The 17,542-nt window shown below is 38.1% G+C and overlaps 1 protein-coding gene across 6 annotated transcripts in view; it reads right to left on the reverse strand.

Annotated features, from left to right (window-relative positions):
• Positions 1–17,542, reverse strand: part of TRIP11 (thyroid hormone receptor interactor 11) — a 77,891-nt gene that overhangs the window by 58,433 nt on the left and 1,916 nt on the right. For 2 of the 6 annotated variants that reach the window (XM_078335634.1, XM_035261295.3), the window contains exons 2-5: positions 13,345–13,403; positions 8,151–8,261; positions 3,174–3,452; positions 195–263 (exon numbers count right to left, since the gene is read on the reverse strand). In XM_078335634.1, coding sequence (XP_078191760.1) covers positions 195–263; positions 3,174–3,452; positions 8,151–8,261; positions 13,345–13,403 — 518 coding nt within the window. Of the gene's footprint in view, positions 1–194; positions 264–3,173; positions 3,453–8,150; positions 8,262–13,344; positions 13,407–17,542 lie in introns of all 6 variants that reach the window. The other 4 variants (XM_035261297.3, XM_035261294.3, XM_078335633.1 and 1 more) reach the window with 3 other exon arrangements.

Consider the following 17,542-nt stretch of genomic DNA (forward strand, 5'->3'; position numbering starts at 1 on the left):
GGCTTGTTTTTTTCCTGTAAATCTGTTTGAGTTCTTTGTAAATTTTGGACATCAGCTTTTTGTCAGATGGGTAAACTGCAAAAATTTTTTCCCATTCTGTTGGATGCTGATTCACTCTAGTGACTGTAGGCTTATGCTTTTAATAAGCAGATTTAGATATGAAACTGCCATCATGAATCAAAAATTTGACTTACCTTAATAATATTTTGCAGTTTACATATTTCACTTTGATCAGAGTTATGTGTTCCTTGTGCTTTGGAAGACTAGATCAGAAAAAGAGAATTAGTAAATAATTATACTGATTTTCTTGTCAACAGAAAGTCACAAACAAACTTCATTAAAAGATACTCTTTAAAAAAGGGAGCACTGCACAGATTCTGACTAAGGAATGCCATGCACCTTTTAAAGAACCTAGTCCAGCAGTGAATAATACACAATAAATAAAAGATAACATGTTTAAGAATTTATTAACTAATTGGGGGGACAACAGTTTTATAAAATAACTAAAGTTAAGGTAAAAAATTTATAGAATATTTTACTTAGCTTGACAAAATTTAAGGGTAAAGATAATTGAGCAGCTTTCTAAAAGGAAATTCTCTTTTTTTTCTTTTTTTTTTGAGACAAGGTCTTTCTCTGTCACTCAGGCTAGAATGCAGTGGTGTGATCATGGCTCACTGCAGCCTCTACCTCCTGGGCTCAAGCAGTCCTCCCGCCTCAGTGTTCCAAGTAGCTGAGACTACAGGCACATCCCACCATTTCTAGCTATTTTTTTCTTTTTTTTGTGGGATGGAGGGGCGGTGTCTCACCATGTTGCCCAGGCTGGTCTCGAACTCCTGGTCTCAAGCAATCCTCCTGCCTTGGCCTCCCAAAGGGCTCGGATTAGACATAAACCACCATGCCTGGCAAAATCTTTTTAAAATGATTTTACCCAGAAGATCTCTACCCAATAGAGAATAATCCAGAAGATCTCTACCCAATAGAGAATAATCTTTGGTTTAACAAATAAATAAAACAACTTTTGGATTCTTCTCATTCAAAGCTGTATGTTGTTCACTTATCTTATATTACTACTACATAACATCTTAATGAACCAAAAGCTACTCTAGGACTCAAAGAATAAAGCATAATAGAAAAAATACAGGATTTAGAGACAAACATGTGTTTGAATTATAATTTAATCACTGTGGCAGCAGATTGTATTACTTAAAGTTTCAGTTTCTTTATCTATAAAATAGAGGTAATAAATATATGTCATAGTTATTAACATAATAATATATTGGGATAATACATAGAGAGGATCTTATAAAGTGTAATACAAATATTAATTTTTATTATGTCTTGCTAGAAAATTAAGTCCTCAGAAAGGTCCCAATAATGCCTTTTTCACCTTTGTAGTCTAGTACAGGTCTGTCATGGAGTAGGCATTCAAGACATGCTGAAGTGAACACACCAAAAACCATTCTCTTCCCTATGAATCTTACTCTGACCATTGTTTCTTAAAATGTGTTCCTCAGTTTATCAGAATCACCAGTTATTTGTTTGAAAGCAGTTTAAGACCCTAAAACTGGCTAATAAATTGGCATCTCTGAAGGTACAACAGAATATCTACAATATTGCCAAATTCCTCAGGTCATTTGTTACACATAGAAAATTTAAGAACGACTGCTTTTTGAAGAAAAGACGGACCAACAGATCATCTTCTCTAAGGCTTATTTTGTGTACTGAGATTGTCTAGCAACTTGTGAAGGAAGGAGATAATTTTAATTGGGAAGATTTCTCCTTTACATAACTAGATTACATTTACGAAAACACAAAAAACAATCTTTTTACTCATATAATTTGTTTTTTTCTTACAACGATGAAATTAAATTCAAATGAACAATGTTCCAGTTAATTCCAGGTCTTAATGTCTCCTGACAATTTCCATAGCATACAACAGGTTGAGAATTCCTAATCCAAAAATCCAAAATTTGAAATACTCCAAAATCCGAAACATCTGAGTTCCAGCATGATGCCACAAATGGAAAATTCCACACATAAGTACTTAATGCAAACTTTGTTTCATGAACAAGTTATAGAATATTACTTAAAATACTGTATAAAATTACCTTCACAAGCACTAATGGGTATAAATTTTATATGTAACTTAAATGAATTCCATGGTTAGACTTGGATCCCATCCTCAAGATATTTCATTATGTTTATGAAAATATTCCAAAATCTGGCTGGATGCAGTGGCTCATGCCTGTAATCCCAGCACTTTGGGAGCCAAAGCAGGTGGATTATCAGAGATCAAGAGTTGGAGACCAGCCTGGGCAACATGGTGAAACCCCATCTCTACTTAAAATACAAAAAAAAAATTAGCCAGGTGTGGTGGCATGTGCCTGTAATCCCAGCTACTCAGGAGGCTGAGGCAGGAGAATCGCTTGAACCTGGGAGGCAGAGGTTGCATAGGCCAAGATCATGCCACTGCACTCCAGCCTGAGCAACAGAGCGAGAGACTGTCTCCAAAAAAAAAAAAAAAGGAAAAGATTCCAAAATCCAAAATGTGAAACATGTCTGTCTCAAGCATTCCAGGTAAGAGATATTCACCTGAATATAATCTGATATGTAAGATAAAAAAGGGCTCCTTGGAAGAAAGTTCACAGCCCCAAATAGCAAAGAATTACTTGCTAATGCATGAGAAACAACATAAAATACTTTATCATATTTTATAATATCAATGACCAGATTTCCATTTTGCATGTAACTAGAACTAGCAGAAACCTCAAACAACATCTAAGCAAGCAGTTTCAAACATGGTACCTCAGAATCCTGGTGTTTTTACCACAGGAGTCTCAGGGACTCCAGAAGAGAAGGTTCTTGGTTCAACCACAGCAACTCAACATTTTTCTCTTTTGAGTCCTGGACTAATAACATTATTTTTTTTTAAAGGATCTGTTAATTTAATTTTTTGTAACTTTTTCCCAAATAGTGTACAGAAAGGGAAACAGACTGGGAGAGAAAGATGATGACCAAAATCACTTAGAAAGTCACTGATGGAATTAGAATACAGGTTTTCTATTTCCTAGTACAGGGTTCTTTCAGATATCAAACACCCTACATACAGCTTTTTATATTACGCCAGTATTTTTACTCAAAGTTTTCAAAAACTTGTAAAAAATTTTATCTACCTGGGCAATATGCCTCCAATGGCCAACTTCAGACTCAAGCCTTGAAACTTCATTTGAAAGTCGGTTTATTTCTTGCTGGGATGAAATTATATCACCAAAGTCCATATCATCGTCATGGAAAGCTGAAGGATGATGACTAATCCCATAAGTGAATGAAGACGAAGCAGTGGTGGCTGGTACACCGTCAGCTCCTGAAGGTACTGACTGAGCAGCTGATTGCAGTTTTTGCAACTGATCCTGGAGTGCAATCTGTCTGGCTTTAAGATGGCTGATTTCTACCTATATATTTATAACCCATGTTTTAGAAAGGGTACTTTAAAACAATCATATTAACCTTTTGTAGATTTGTATTAAAAGACACAATATAATAATTTGTCTAAGATGGTCCTCTATTAACTGAATCTATCTTATATAAGATTCTAACTGTAACATTTTAATTTAAAAAACAAACACAAAGCACAAATAATGTCACAAATAGTAGAAATTTCAGAATTTCGTATGTTAACTAAAACAATGCATTTCTCAGTTCAACATGGGTTTGCTATCTTCTTTGTTTGGGGTAGATAGGCAATTTCTTAGGGTTCTGTTTATGATGACCAAATCTTAAATGATGCGAAATGAAACCTGTGTCAGTCCATGCATTGGAAATTTCCTTAGAACATCTCCTGTACAAGAGTCTTACGTAACTGATTATGGCTAGACATAGGCTTAAAATGGACCATGAATCAGAGGTAACTTTGTATTGGTCTGCACAACACAGCTGGAAGAATGCTTTGACTTATAAATCCAATCTTTTTAGATAAGATAACAGTGAAACAGTGAGCCCAAGGTTATTAGCCCATGAATCTTAAAAAGAAATAATGTACTGAAAGAGCTCTTAGCTTTAGCTATGGCAAAGAGGAGGCAGTGAAAATCTGACCTATTCAGGAAGAGAACAGTATATAAATTCTGAAACTAACAGCAGAGTTTTGACTGAAGGCTGGCAAGTCATAGCACAAAAGAAGTTATAAACACAGGACCTACCACACACAATGCCACATCCACTCTGAGTAAAAGATCATTCAAAACACAAGAACAAACAATATAGACAGAACTGAAATGAGCTTTCTGTAAAGCAGTCAAACTAGTCCAGAAGACACTGCCACAACTGAGGAAAATTTGATATTGGGAAGACAGCCAAAAAGTAACAGTATATATATTTTTTTAATTTGTAACACAATTTATTTTAGTAATCTGTGTCACAAATAATTTGCTTTTAATTTGGAATAAATAAAAAGTAATAGTATTTCTATATGCATAGAGTTAAGCAAGTAGACAAAAGCTAAATACATGTATGTCATATGTTATAACAAACAAGTTTTTCATACTGGAGCCCCTTCTCGAATGCAAATTTATGGTAGTGTACAACTTTCATTCATTTTCCCACAAATGACATGAGATAAATTCCATCTTGGAGAATATGAACATCACAATGAAGGCTGCAGATAGATTCAGGAAGCAGCAGATCCATATAATCATATCTTTCATCCTTGTAAAAAGTACTAAAATCTACATTTTTTTCAAATGTAGCTATAATATTTTAAAAGTTATCATTCTATAAGATACTTATATCAACTTGTAGAGTTATACAATTATAAACTGTAATAACAGATATTTCCAAACCTGAATGCTTAATGTGTCCTCTAATATGGATAGTTAAGTAGAAAATAAAATGCCAAAATTTTCCACACCAGTATTTTCAACTGTGATGTAAGCATCAGAATCCCCTATGGAGCTTTTAAAAATTATCAGTACAGGTTGAGTATCCTTATCTGAATGCTTGAGACTAGAAGGGTTTCACATTTCAGATATTTTCCAATTTGAGAATATTTTCATAAACATAATGAGATATCTTGGGGATGGGACCCATGTCTAAACACAAAATTCATTTATGTTTCATATACACCTTAATACCCATAGGGACATGGGAAAGTAATTTTATAAAATGCTTTTAGCAATTTTGTGCATAAAACAAAGCTTGTGTTCAGTATTTATGTGTGGACTTTTCCACTTGTGGCATCACACTGGCACTCAAAGTTTTGGATTTTGGAGCATTTTGTATTTTGGTAGGAATGCTCAACCTGCACCAGGGCCTCTTCCCAGTACACTAAGTTATAATCTCCTAGGTGGTGTAAACATGTATATGCTTTTCTTTTCTTTTTTTTTTTTCTTCTTCGAGATGGAGTCTTGCTCTGTAGCTCAGGCTGGAGTGCAGTGGCATGATCTTGACTCACTGCAATCTCTATCTCTCAGGTCCTGGTTCAAGCAATTCTCCTACCTCAGCCTCCAAAGTAGCTGAGATTATAGGCATGAGCCACCACGCCTAGCAAATTTTTGTATTTTTTAAGTAAAGACAGGGTTTCACCATGTTGGCCAGTCTGGTCTTGAACTCCTGACCTCGTGATCCACCCACCTCAGCCTCTTAAAGTGCTGGGATTATAGGTGTGAGCCACCACGCTCAGCCAACATGTATATGCTTTTAAAGATTCAGCTGTAAACCCCTGGGTAGGAGGAAATACTGTTCTATCATAATGTTTATAAGTCAGTGCTACTCAAAGTGTGATCCACGGATGAATGCAGTGAATGCTCACTACCAGTCCATAGCAAGTACAGCAAGGGGAAGAGTAAGGTTTAAAAACTTGTAAAGCAATTTGGTGGTAATTTTATATCTGCTGAATCTTTCTTTTCTTTTTTTTTTTTTTTTTTGAGGCAGAGTCTTGCTCTGTTGCCCAGGCTGGAATGTAATGATACCATCTAGGCTCACTGCTACCTCCACCTCCTGGGTTCAGGCAATTCTCCTGTCTCAACCCCCCAAGTAGCTGAGACTGCAGGCACACGTCACCATGCCCAGCTAAGTTTTCTGTTTTTAGTAGAGCTGGGGAATCGTGAGAGAAAAAACAAGGAGACTTGTAACTTTAATTTGAACTTGCAGCCGGGGACAGTGGCTAACGCCTGTAATCCCAGCACTTTCGGAGGCCAAGGCAGATAGCTTACCTAAGGTCAGGATTTTGAGACTAGCCTGGCCAATGTGGTGAAACCCCATCTCTACAAAAAATATAAAAATTAGCCATGTGCAGTAGCACATGCCTGTAATCCCAGATACTCGGGAGGCTGAGGCACGAGAACTATTTGAACCTGGGACACAGAGGTTGCAGTGAGCCGAGATTGCACCACTGCACTCTAACCTGGGCAATAGAGGACACTCTATCTCAAAAAAAAATTATTTGAACTTGCAACTTTGCTTTTTGGAGTATTCATTTTGTTTTTGTAGTAATTCATTTTTTTATTCCATTTTATAAAATTATCACTTCCCAACAAATTGAAAATTTAAGCACTACTTTCGGGCCGGGAATGGTGGCTCACACCTGTAATCTCAGCACTTTGGGAGGCCGAGGTGGGAGAATCACCTCAGGTCCAGAGTTCGAGACCAGCCTGGCCAACATGGAGAAACCCCATCTCTACTGAAAATACAAAATTAGGCCAGGTGCGGTGGCTCACACCTATAATCCCAGCACTTTGGGAGGCTGAGGCGGGCGGATCACAAGGTCAAGAGATCGAGACCATCCTGGTCAACAAGGTGAAACCCCGTCTCTACTAAATGTACAAAAATTAGCTGGGCATGGTGGTGCATGCCTGTAGTCCCAGCTACTCAGGAGGCTGAGGCAGGAGAATCGCTTGAACCTGCAAGACGGAGTTGATGGTGAGCTGAGATTGCGCCATTGCACTCCAGTCTAGGCAAAGAGAGTAAAATTCTGTATCAAAAAAAAAAAAAAAAAAAAAAAAAACAGAAAATTTAAGCACTACTTCTTTCAATGCCTATGTATATCTTTAATGTGCCATACTTCTATCTTTCACCTTAGCATATCACAAAAGGAACCAGAAATCATGGCACCTAGATTTTTAAAACCCAAATATAAAGTTATGGTAGAAATGAACATTTAGTCAAAAACTGAAAAACACCCAAACGATCTGGATAATAAAACAGGAAATGGTTCAATTCAACTTAAGTATTTACTGGCGTCCACTTACGTACTAAAAACTAAAGAGAATTCAGTAACAGCATGACACATGAGGATATAGACTGTATTTTAAGGATTCAGAATAACATTAAACTATATAATAATACCTACTACCAGCACTGTAAAGCAAAGATAAATCAATTACAAGGCAGTCATTTCAAACTAAAAAAACTCAAAAACATTATAAGACAATTATAAGTAGATTATACTACACTTAATGTTTTTCCATGGAAAATCAAGCACTTGCCAATACAACAAATATTAGGCTTCATAAAATCAGAAATTATAAGCAACAGATGTCTAAAGATACTTTCCTTTTTCTTCTTCTTTTGGAATGAAAAAATTACACATCACATAGGTTGGTTTATATAATGTAAACTAGCCAGGCATGTAGCTCACACCTGTAACCCTAGCACTTTGGGAGGCTGAGGCGGGCAGATCACCTGAGGTCAGGAGTTCGAAATCAGCTTGGCCAACATGGCGAAACCCCGTCTCTACTAAAATTACAAAACGTAGCCAGGCGTGGTTGCGGGCACCTGTAATCCCAGCTACTCAGGAAGCTGAGGCAAAAGAATGGCTTGACTGTAAAGCCCTGGGTAGGAGGAACTACTGTTCTATCCTAATTGAACCCAGGAGGCCTGCAGTGAACGGAGATTACACCACTGCACTCCAGCCTGGGTGACAGAGTGAGACCCTGTCTCAAAAACAATAAAAAAGTAAACAAATATATAATGTAAACTTCACAGAAAACCTTACAAAGTTCTTATTAAATAAGGGATATCAAACTGAGTTGAGAATTATTAAATTTATCACCTTATTTTCATAGACCTGAATATACCTTTATCTATATTCTAACTCTAAAAACATACCTAAATACATTACAGTGAAATACATATGAAGTAACTGTGATCACATTTACCTCTTTTTGTTGAAGTTGATTTCGGTAGCTTGTAGACTGTTGCTTTATTTGAAGCTCTGATGCTTCATGTTTCTCTTCTAGATCAGTACACAGTTTCTTAAGTCTTTCATTCTAGGAAAAAAAATGTATTTTCAACAAAAGACTGCAAGTAAAACATGCAATTAGTTATCTGCACAGCATTATGAAAACCATACTGCTTCCCCCCCAAAAAAGTCAAATACAACAGGTCTCGGACAGAATTCTGAAATTTAAAATATGCTTTTAAAGTTAAAAATGCTCTGACCATGTTTATATAGAATATGCATAATTCTAAACCAAACGGGGAAAAATTAACATTTTGCTCAGATTGATTTTCTGCTAAGAAAAAGCCACTAATCAATGTTTCCCCATCTTTGTATACCCAATTCTAGCATATAGTAGTCAATACACATCTAGTAAATGAATGAAATACATGTCTGAGCTTTTTTCTCCCCAAACAGAACTTTTTTTTTTTAAAGAAATCTTTCTGGTTGAAGTATAGGGAGGAAGCTAAAATCTCACATTGTTTGTCTGTCTTTCAGGCTCCCTGAAGCACCTCTGAAAACTCCAAATTTAAAAACCACTACTGGAACTGTTTGAAAAAAGTTAGAAGTACACAAAATACCCTAATTCAATAAACCTAGACATCTCACACAGTCTTTTAAGATGTTGAAAAACAAAAAAAATTACTCAAATTGTATGTACCCAAATATTAAATTATATTAATCTATTATTCATTCCTTATTTAATTGAAATAAGAACATAATAGGACAAGAGAAATGGACACTAAACCCTCTACAGAAAAGAATTTACAAGTCATTGCAGATAACAATTTAGTAAGCATTCTACTAATACACCTATAAACACAGTTTAACGATGAATGAGAAAAAGGAGACTGATGGTGAGACAAAAAGTTCTTGCTAAAAGGTGAAGACTTTTTCACTTTGGGGATGTCATCTGTTTTCTTCTTAGATTCTAGGAACTTCTGATGTTAATAGATCTGAAAATAATGATCCAGGGACGATTACATAAATTCCCAGAGAAAACCAATGGAATAATCAAAGGAATAATTACAACATCTACAAATCCTAGTTTGGGACTCCATCCCTAGAAATCTAATACAGACCTTAATTATCTGGAAGAATCAGTAATAAAAAACAAGACCAATGGTCACAACAGCTGATTATCTTCTATCCTACTGGCTGCTTTTGCATGATTTTCTATAAACTGTTAATATGAAAAACACCATACATAACTGGGCGATATACTTAAGTCAAAAACTGGTTATGAAAGTTTACTTCAGGTTTTTTTTCCCCACACAAAATTACCTAAGGTTATTTGTTTATTTGTTTAACTCTGATTAGTAACTAGAACCTTAAAACTCAGCCAGGTGTGGTGACTCACACCGGTAATCCCAGCACTGTGGGAGGCCAAGGTGAGCAGATCACGAGGTTAAGAGATGGAGACCATCTTGGCCAACATGGTGAAACCTCGTCTCTACTAAAAATACAAAAATTAGCTGGGTGTGGTGGTGTGTGCCTGTAATCCCAACTACTCAGGAGTCTAAGGCATGAGAATTGCTTGAACTCAGGAGGCAGAGGTTGCAGTGAGCCAAGATAGCACCTCTGCACTCCAGTCTGGTGACAGAGTGAAATTGTCTCCAAAAAAAAAAAAAAAGAAAAGAAAAGAAAGAACGAAAAAAAGAACCTTAAAACTCTGAATATAGTCAATATCTACTTGGTTGTCTGCCCTTATCTCCCTAGCCATATAAGAGTCAGAAAGGTTGAGAAAGGGCCAGGTGCGGTGGCTCACACCTATAATCTCAACACTTTGGGAGGCTGAGGCGGGAGAATCACTTCAGCCCAGGAGTTTGAGATCAGCCTGGTAAACATAAGGAGACCCCGCTTCTACAAAAAATACAAATATGAAAATTAGCTGGGCATGGTGGCTTGCGCCCATAGTCCCAGCTACTCAGGAGGTTGAGAAGGGAAGATTGCTTGAGTCTGAGAGGTCACAGCTGCAGGGAGCCATGATCACACCACTGCACTCCAGCCTGGGTAACAGAGCAAGACCCTGTCTCAAAAGCAAAAGAAAGGCTAAAAGAGCAAATGAAGGACAAATTCTCTTCATGTGGCTGAACCCATAAAATATGAAGAGAGTTGCCAGAGACAATATTTTCAATTATGTGGAATATGAACAAAGGAGGCTGGTTTGAAAGAAGAATAAGCATAAATACAAGAGAAGAGAGTACAAATGAAAAGAGAGAGACTCCTGATGGCCTCCAGTTCTAGCTGAGTCCCTCTAAAGTCTGACTACATTTCTGCTGCTGAAGTCCACAGATACTCATATCTAAAATATTCCACCCTGCTTAATCCAGGGTCCTCTAAAATCAACTTAATTTCTTTTTTAAGTAGTCCTAACTATTCGTAAAACTTGATTATTTATTTCTTTTATTCTTTCTTAGAGGTCTACCAACAAAGAGAAAATTTACATATTTTTCAAAATAGAATAAAATATTCTATCAATCAATTACCATAAGGATACCCTGAATCCTTTTATAAATCTAAGAAAAACCATGGGATCACAATCAACTTGTATTTTCTGTATCTTTTTTATTTTTTTATTATTTTTTTGAGATGGAGCCTGGCTCTGTCACACAGCCTGGAGTGCAGTGGCGCTATCTCACTTCACTGCAACCTCTGCCTCCTGGGTTCCAGTGATTCTACTGCCTCAGCCTCCCGAGCAGCTGCAACTACAGGCATGTTCTACCACACCCGGCTAATTTTTTAGTATTTTTAGTAGAGACAGGTTTCACCGTGTTAGTCAGGTCAGGTCTGGATGTCCTGACCTCATGATCCGCCCACCTTGGCCTCCCAAAGTGCTGGGATTACAGGCATGAGCCACTGTGCCCAGCCATATTTTCTGTATCTTAAAACATTTTGTTTTTTTACTATCACAGGAATTTTAAAAAATCAATTTAAAAATTATCGGCAACTATTCTAAAACTGACAATAAGAAAATGGAAAACTTATGAAATCACCTAGGAGAATGAACTAGAAAATAACCAGTTTCCTGACTGGACCGCCCAAAATATTACATCATCCTTTTTTTTTTTTTTTTTTTTTTTTTGAGACGAAGTCTCGCTCTGTTGCCCAGGCTGGAGTGCAGTGGTACAATCTTGGCTCACTGCAACCTCCACCTCCTGGGTTCAAGCGATTCTCCTGCCTCAGCCTCCTGAGTAGCTGGGATTGGAGCCGCATGCCACCATGCCCAGCTAATTTTTGTATTTTTAGTAGAGATGGGGTTTCACCATGTTGGCCAAGCTGGTCTTGAACTCCTAACCTCAAGTGATCTGCCCACCTCAGCCTCCCAAAGTGCTGGGATTATAGGACTGACCCACCATTCCCAGCCTATTACAAAAAAATTTTAAAAATTAGCTGGGTGTGGTGTCGCAAGCCTGTCATCCCAGCTACTCAAGAGGCTGAAGCAGAAGGATGGCTTGAGCCCAGAAGTTCAAGGCTACAGTGAGCTATCTGTGTCACTATACTCCAGCCTGGGCAAAAAAGCAAGATCCTGTCTCAAAACAACAACAACAAAAAGAACTAGATGTAATAATAATGTGAAATCTATTAGGAAAGTAACTGAAATTTGGAATCAATTTTGACAAGATGGCCGGGTGCGGTGGCTCATGCCTATAATCCTAGCACTTTGGGAGGCCGAGGCGGGTGGATCACCTGAGGTCAGGAGTTCAAGACCAGCCTGGCCAACATGGTGAAACCCTGTCTTTACTAAAAATACAAAAAATTACCTGGGCATGGTGGCAGGTGTCTGTAATCCCAGCTACTCGGGAGGCTGAGGTAGGAGAATTGCTTGAACTGGGGAGGTGGAGCATGCAGTGAGCTGAGATCGCCCCACTGCACTCCAGCCTGGGCAACTCCCGTCTCAAAAAAAAAAAAAAAATTACCAGATAAAGATATTCCAGGTTGTACAATTAAGAGTTAAAAAGCAGTTAACTAAATTCAAAGAACATTGCTTATTTTGAGTCTTTATGCTTTCAAAACCAGAAAGAAAAATAGAAATTAAAATTTGGATTTGCTGTATTTAAATCATTAAAGTGTCTTTTTCTTTTTTTGATACAGGGTCTCACTCTGTCACCCACGCTGGAGCATAGTGGCAGTATCACAACTCACTGCAGCCCTGACTTCCTGGGCCCTAAGATCAGGTGATCCTCCCATCTCAGCCTCCTAAGTAGCTGAGACTACAGGCACCTACCACCACATCTGACTAATTTTTTAATCTTTATTTTTTGTAACGAGTCTCAAATTCCTGGCCTCAAGCCATCCTCCCACCTCCACCTCCCAAAGTGCTAAGATTACAGGCATGAGCCACTGCGCCCAATCTAGACACTAAGAATAAATAAAACAGTAAAATTAATTTGCTATTCCTATATTCTTTTTTTTTTTTTGGAAAGAGTTTTGCTGTCACTCAGGCTGGAACACAATGGTGTGATCTCGCCTCAATGCAATCCCCGCCTCCCAGGTTCCAGCAATTCTCCTGCCCCAGCCTCCCAAGTAGCTGGGATTACAGGTATGCACCACCATGCCCAGCTAATTTTTTGTATTTTTAGTTACAGAGGTGGTTTCACCATGTTGGCCAGGCTAGTCTCGAACTCCTGACTTCAACTGATCCACCCGCCTTGGCTTAAAGCGCTGGGATTACAGGCGTGAGCCACTGCACCCAGCTGCTATTCATATGTTCTAAGCTTCTTTGTATCCAAACATTATTATTATTTTAGTTAGGGATTTTTAAATCTCCAGATTAAACAGAATTGCATTCTTCACATTATACGTAAATGTACCACTGCAATTTAGTTCACTATTGGAACACAGTAAAGCCTGGATTATGATAAAGTATTGCTACTATTAATTTCTACATTTGGTAGTTTTCCTACTTACAGCATACAGAAATAAGAGATAGGAATATTAAAGAATAGCAAACTGCAACAACATGTAAATATATTTTTGATATACAGAAGGCTGATAAAAACAACGGAGATTAAACAGGAAGAGAGAAAAAGTGATAAAGCAGTACATTTAAAAAGAAAGGATGAAAATAATATTTGAGTAACTTTCATGACTTCAAAAAAAAAATTTAAGTAGTTTTTTATTTTCCTTACCTCTGATCTCAAGATTACATGAATGGCTTCAATTTCCTTTGTCCTAGAATCAGGTAATTCTGCTACAAAAGAAACAGCAAATGTTGAATATTTAATCAGTATCATATGAATAAACAGGTATTTTCAGGAAAATGTATTTCACGGAGTTTACACAGAATAATAGGCTGATATAAGAGCATTCAGAAGAAATTTATCACTTCAGTCTCAAAAGAAAAAAAAGCATTCATTAAAATTTTGTTGTGGGAAATTAAGTTCTGCAAATTAAAACTATTTCTCTGTGGGCTTATGCTGCTATAATTTTAGATGAAACTTATTCAACTGTGGCTTCAGGCCTTATTTCTAACTTTAAGAATTAAAGAAAGAGGAGAGAAACATGTAGGGTAGCTTGCCAGTTAAGACAGGTTTATTTTTGAGAAAACAAACCTGAGAGGGGCATTTGGCTGAGTTAGGTTAGAGGCACACTCTTTCCCAGTCTAAGAGTTTTTAAGGATTTAGGGTGGGAGAGTTTATAAGAGGCTTGAGCTGCTTCTGTTTTTCTATAATGTTTATCTGGGAGGGAGAGTTGTGTGTTTATTCCACATTTTCTGGAGCTGCAGGAATACCCCCCCCGCCCCGAGTCTGCTTTAGTTTCCCAATTTTAGTACACCTGAAGGGAAAGGAATGTGCCTATTAAGGCCCACTGTTTTACTGGGGCCCATTATATGAGAGTGAAGTTTGGCGGTTACCCAAGAGACTTTCCCCCCACCTCCCTTTGTGCCTGAGCTGTCTTATTTGTGTTTTACTGTCTGCTTTTTCGAGCTGCTTGTAGTTAGAAGAGAAGTGATTTCCTTGAAACGCGTAGGCCAGAAAGGAAGCTGGAACTATGCCAGGCATGGTGGCTCACACCTGTAATCCCAACACTTTGGGAAACAGAGGCAAGCGGATCACTTGAGATCAGGAGTTCAAGACCACCCTGGCCAATATGGGGAACCCTGTCTCTACTAAAAATACCCAAAAAACCCCACAAAAAACAAAAACAAAAAAAAACTAGCCAGTTGTGGTGGTAGGCATCTGTAATCTGTAATCCAGCTACTCAGGAGGCTGAGGAAGGAGAATTGCTTGAACCAGGGAGGCAGAAGCTTCAGTGAGCTGAGATCATGCCACTGCAGTCCCACCTGGGCAACAGAGCACTACTCGGTCTCAAAAAAAAAAAAAAAAAAAACATCATCCAGAGTTAGCTTTTTTTTTTCTAGGTACTAGTATTTTTTTCATTACAGCATTTCATTAATATGAAAATAACTTCTCTGAACTACAGTTCATTAAGAGTGTCCAATTTTTTGGCTTCCCTGGGCCATACTAGAAGAACTGTCTTGGGCCATACATAAAATACACTAACAATTGCTAATGAGCCTAAAAAAAAATTGGCCAAAAAAATCTTTTTTTTTTTCTTTTTTAAGACTGAGTCTTATTCTGTTGCCCAGGCTGGAGTGTAGCGGCACAATCTGAGCTCACTGCAACCTCCACTTCCCAGATTCAAGTGATTTCCCCACCTCAGCCTCCCCAGTACGTGGGACTACAGGCCTGTGCCACCACGCCTGGTGAAACCTTGTCTTTACTAAAGACAATTTTTTTTACGAAAAAATTTTGTAAAAAATACAAAATGTTCATATTTTTTAGTAAAGACGAGGTTTCACCATGTTAACAAAGCTGGTCTTAAACTCCTGACCTCAGGTGATCCACCTGCCTCTCAGCCTCCCAAAGTGCTGGGATTACAGGTGTGAGCCACCATGCCTGCTCAGAAAAACTCTTAATATTTTAAGAAAGTTTAGCCCGGCATAGTGGTGTTTATCTGTAATCCCAGCTACTCGGGAAGCTGAGGCTGGAGAATTACTTGAACCTGGGAGACAGGTTGCAGTGAACCGAGATCACACCACTGCACTGCAGTCTGGGCGACAGAGCAAGACTCCGTCTCAAAAAATAAAAAGAAAAAAAAAAAGAGTTTATGAATTTGTGTTGGGTCTCATTCAAAGCCCATCCTGGGCCACAAGCAGCCTGCTGACCACAGGCTGGACAAGCTTGGTTGAAATCAAAAGAAGCATGCAATAACTACAGTGACAAACACTCTTGTTTAGAAAATCACAATGTAAGGTTACATTTGTGGTTGTTTATATATCTTGCTTGAAACTATGAAAAGACTGTTTAATTGCTACTCTGAAGAGGACCAGGTATAATCTAATCTATTTAGAAAGGTAATTGTTAAAAGCAGCAACTGTTTCAGAGAAGGATTTTACAAGTTCATGTAAACTCCATACCTCCCCGAGAAAAAACTTGGCCTTTTTAAATACAAAGGGGAGATATTAGACAAAAATATTCTGACTTTGTCAATGGGGGCAAATATGACATTTACCATTCATTAATGTTTACAATTTGCTAGGCACAGTTCCAGGCATTTTACACGCATGATTTCATTTAATCATCTTAACCTCTCAATGGGTATGATTATCCCTATTTAACAGATAAGAAAACTGCTTTATGGAGGTTAATTTCTAATAATTTGCCAAAAATCCCACAGCTTATAATGCAGAAAAGCAGAATTTCAACCTATGTCTATCTAATTTTAAAGCCCAAGCTCCTAACCTTGAAGAAATCAGTAGTGTTAGGTAAAACTGCAACCTTCTGATATTGTAAATATGGATGGCTTTCAAGTTGTCCCTATAGCGCTATTTTGGAACTGCTTTATTTTTCATTGCTGACATAGGCAAAACACTAATACTTGTTCACTGAATAAAAGAACTGACCCTCCTTTCCTTTTACTTTTTTTGAGACAGGGTCGTCTCTGTCACCCAGGCTGGAGTTCAGTGGTGCAATCACAGCTCACTGAAGCCTTGAATTCCTGGGCTTAAGCAAACCTCCCATCTCAGCTTCCGAAGTAGGTGAGACTACAGGCACATGCCACTATGCCCAGCTAAAAACTTTTTGTAGAAATGAGATCTCCCTATGTTGCCCAGGCTGGTCCCCAACTCCTAGCTTTAAGCTATCCTCCCACTTTGGCCTCCCAAAGTGCTGAGATTACAGGTGTGAACCACTGCACATGGTCAGACCCCCATTTTAAAAAATTTACAAAATCAATAAATTAGGTGTTAAGCAAGTCCAACTGGAATATAAAGGGAAAATAAAAGCATTAAGCAACTTTGCAGATTTCTAATCACCTACTTGTGCCATTTTTATTGAGCATCTACTATGTGCCAAAAGGAAGATGCCATATATTGGTAATATAAGGAGGAAAAAAATTCAGTCCCCAACCTGGGCATCAAGAAAACAGATAAATTATAACTCAACATGTTAAGTGCGGTCAGGGAGTGATCCACAAAATTCTGTGAGAACACAGGTCACCAACATTCAGCTTAACTCAACTTCTATGGGAGTCAGAATGGTTCACCAAGTACTTAATTATCTGACATGTGAGCAGGGATATACACAAAATTTTTTCTGGGTGAAGGAGGAAAGAGAGAAGAAAGGGCTTTCCATGTAAAGGCTTGAAGTTGTGTAAGTACCTGACAAAATCCCAGGACAGAGGTTCTGTGTATGAGCAAGCATGTGTATGCGCATACATACAGCAATTGGTATAGCAACTAGAAAAGGTACATTGAAGGCCTGTAATCTAAACCCTTTGGGAGGCCAAGGCAGGTGGATCACCTGAGGTCAGGAGTTTGAGACCAGCCTGGCCAACATGCTGAAACCCCATCTCTACTAAAAATGTAAAAATTAGGGGGGGTGGTGGCACGTGCCTGTAATCCCAGCTACTTGGGAGGCTGAGGCAGGAGAATCACTTGAACCCAGGAACTGAAGACTGCAGTGAGCCCAGACAGCACCACTGCACTTCAGCTTGGGTGACGGAGTGAGACTCTGTTTCAAAAAACAAAATAAAACAAAAAACCCAGATAGAATGGGTCTTGGCTTTCCAAAACTAAGAGGTTTGGATTTTACCCCGTAACAAAGTCAAAAAAATTTTAAGCACGTTTGTTTTTAGAAAGTAACTGACAATACAATAGAAAATTGATTGGAGTAGGGAGAAATGGATGACAGGACATGAAAGAGAAATAGTCCCTGGGAAAGATTATAGGGATCTAAAGAATAAAGAGCAATAAAGGAAAGGACAATTCTGGCATAGGATAAACAAGATTTGGTGACCAACTGGAAGTAGGTGATAAAAAAAGAC

The sequence above is a fragment of the Callithrix jacchus genome, chromosome 8 (genome assembly GCF_049354715.1).
Source record: "Callithrix jacchus isolate 240 chromosome 8, calJac240_pri, whole genome shotgun sequence".
In the NCBI taxonomy this organism is placed as follows: Eukaryota; Metazoa; Chordata; class Mammalia; order Primates; family Cebidae; genus Callithrix; species Callithrix jacchus.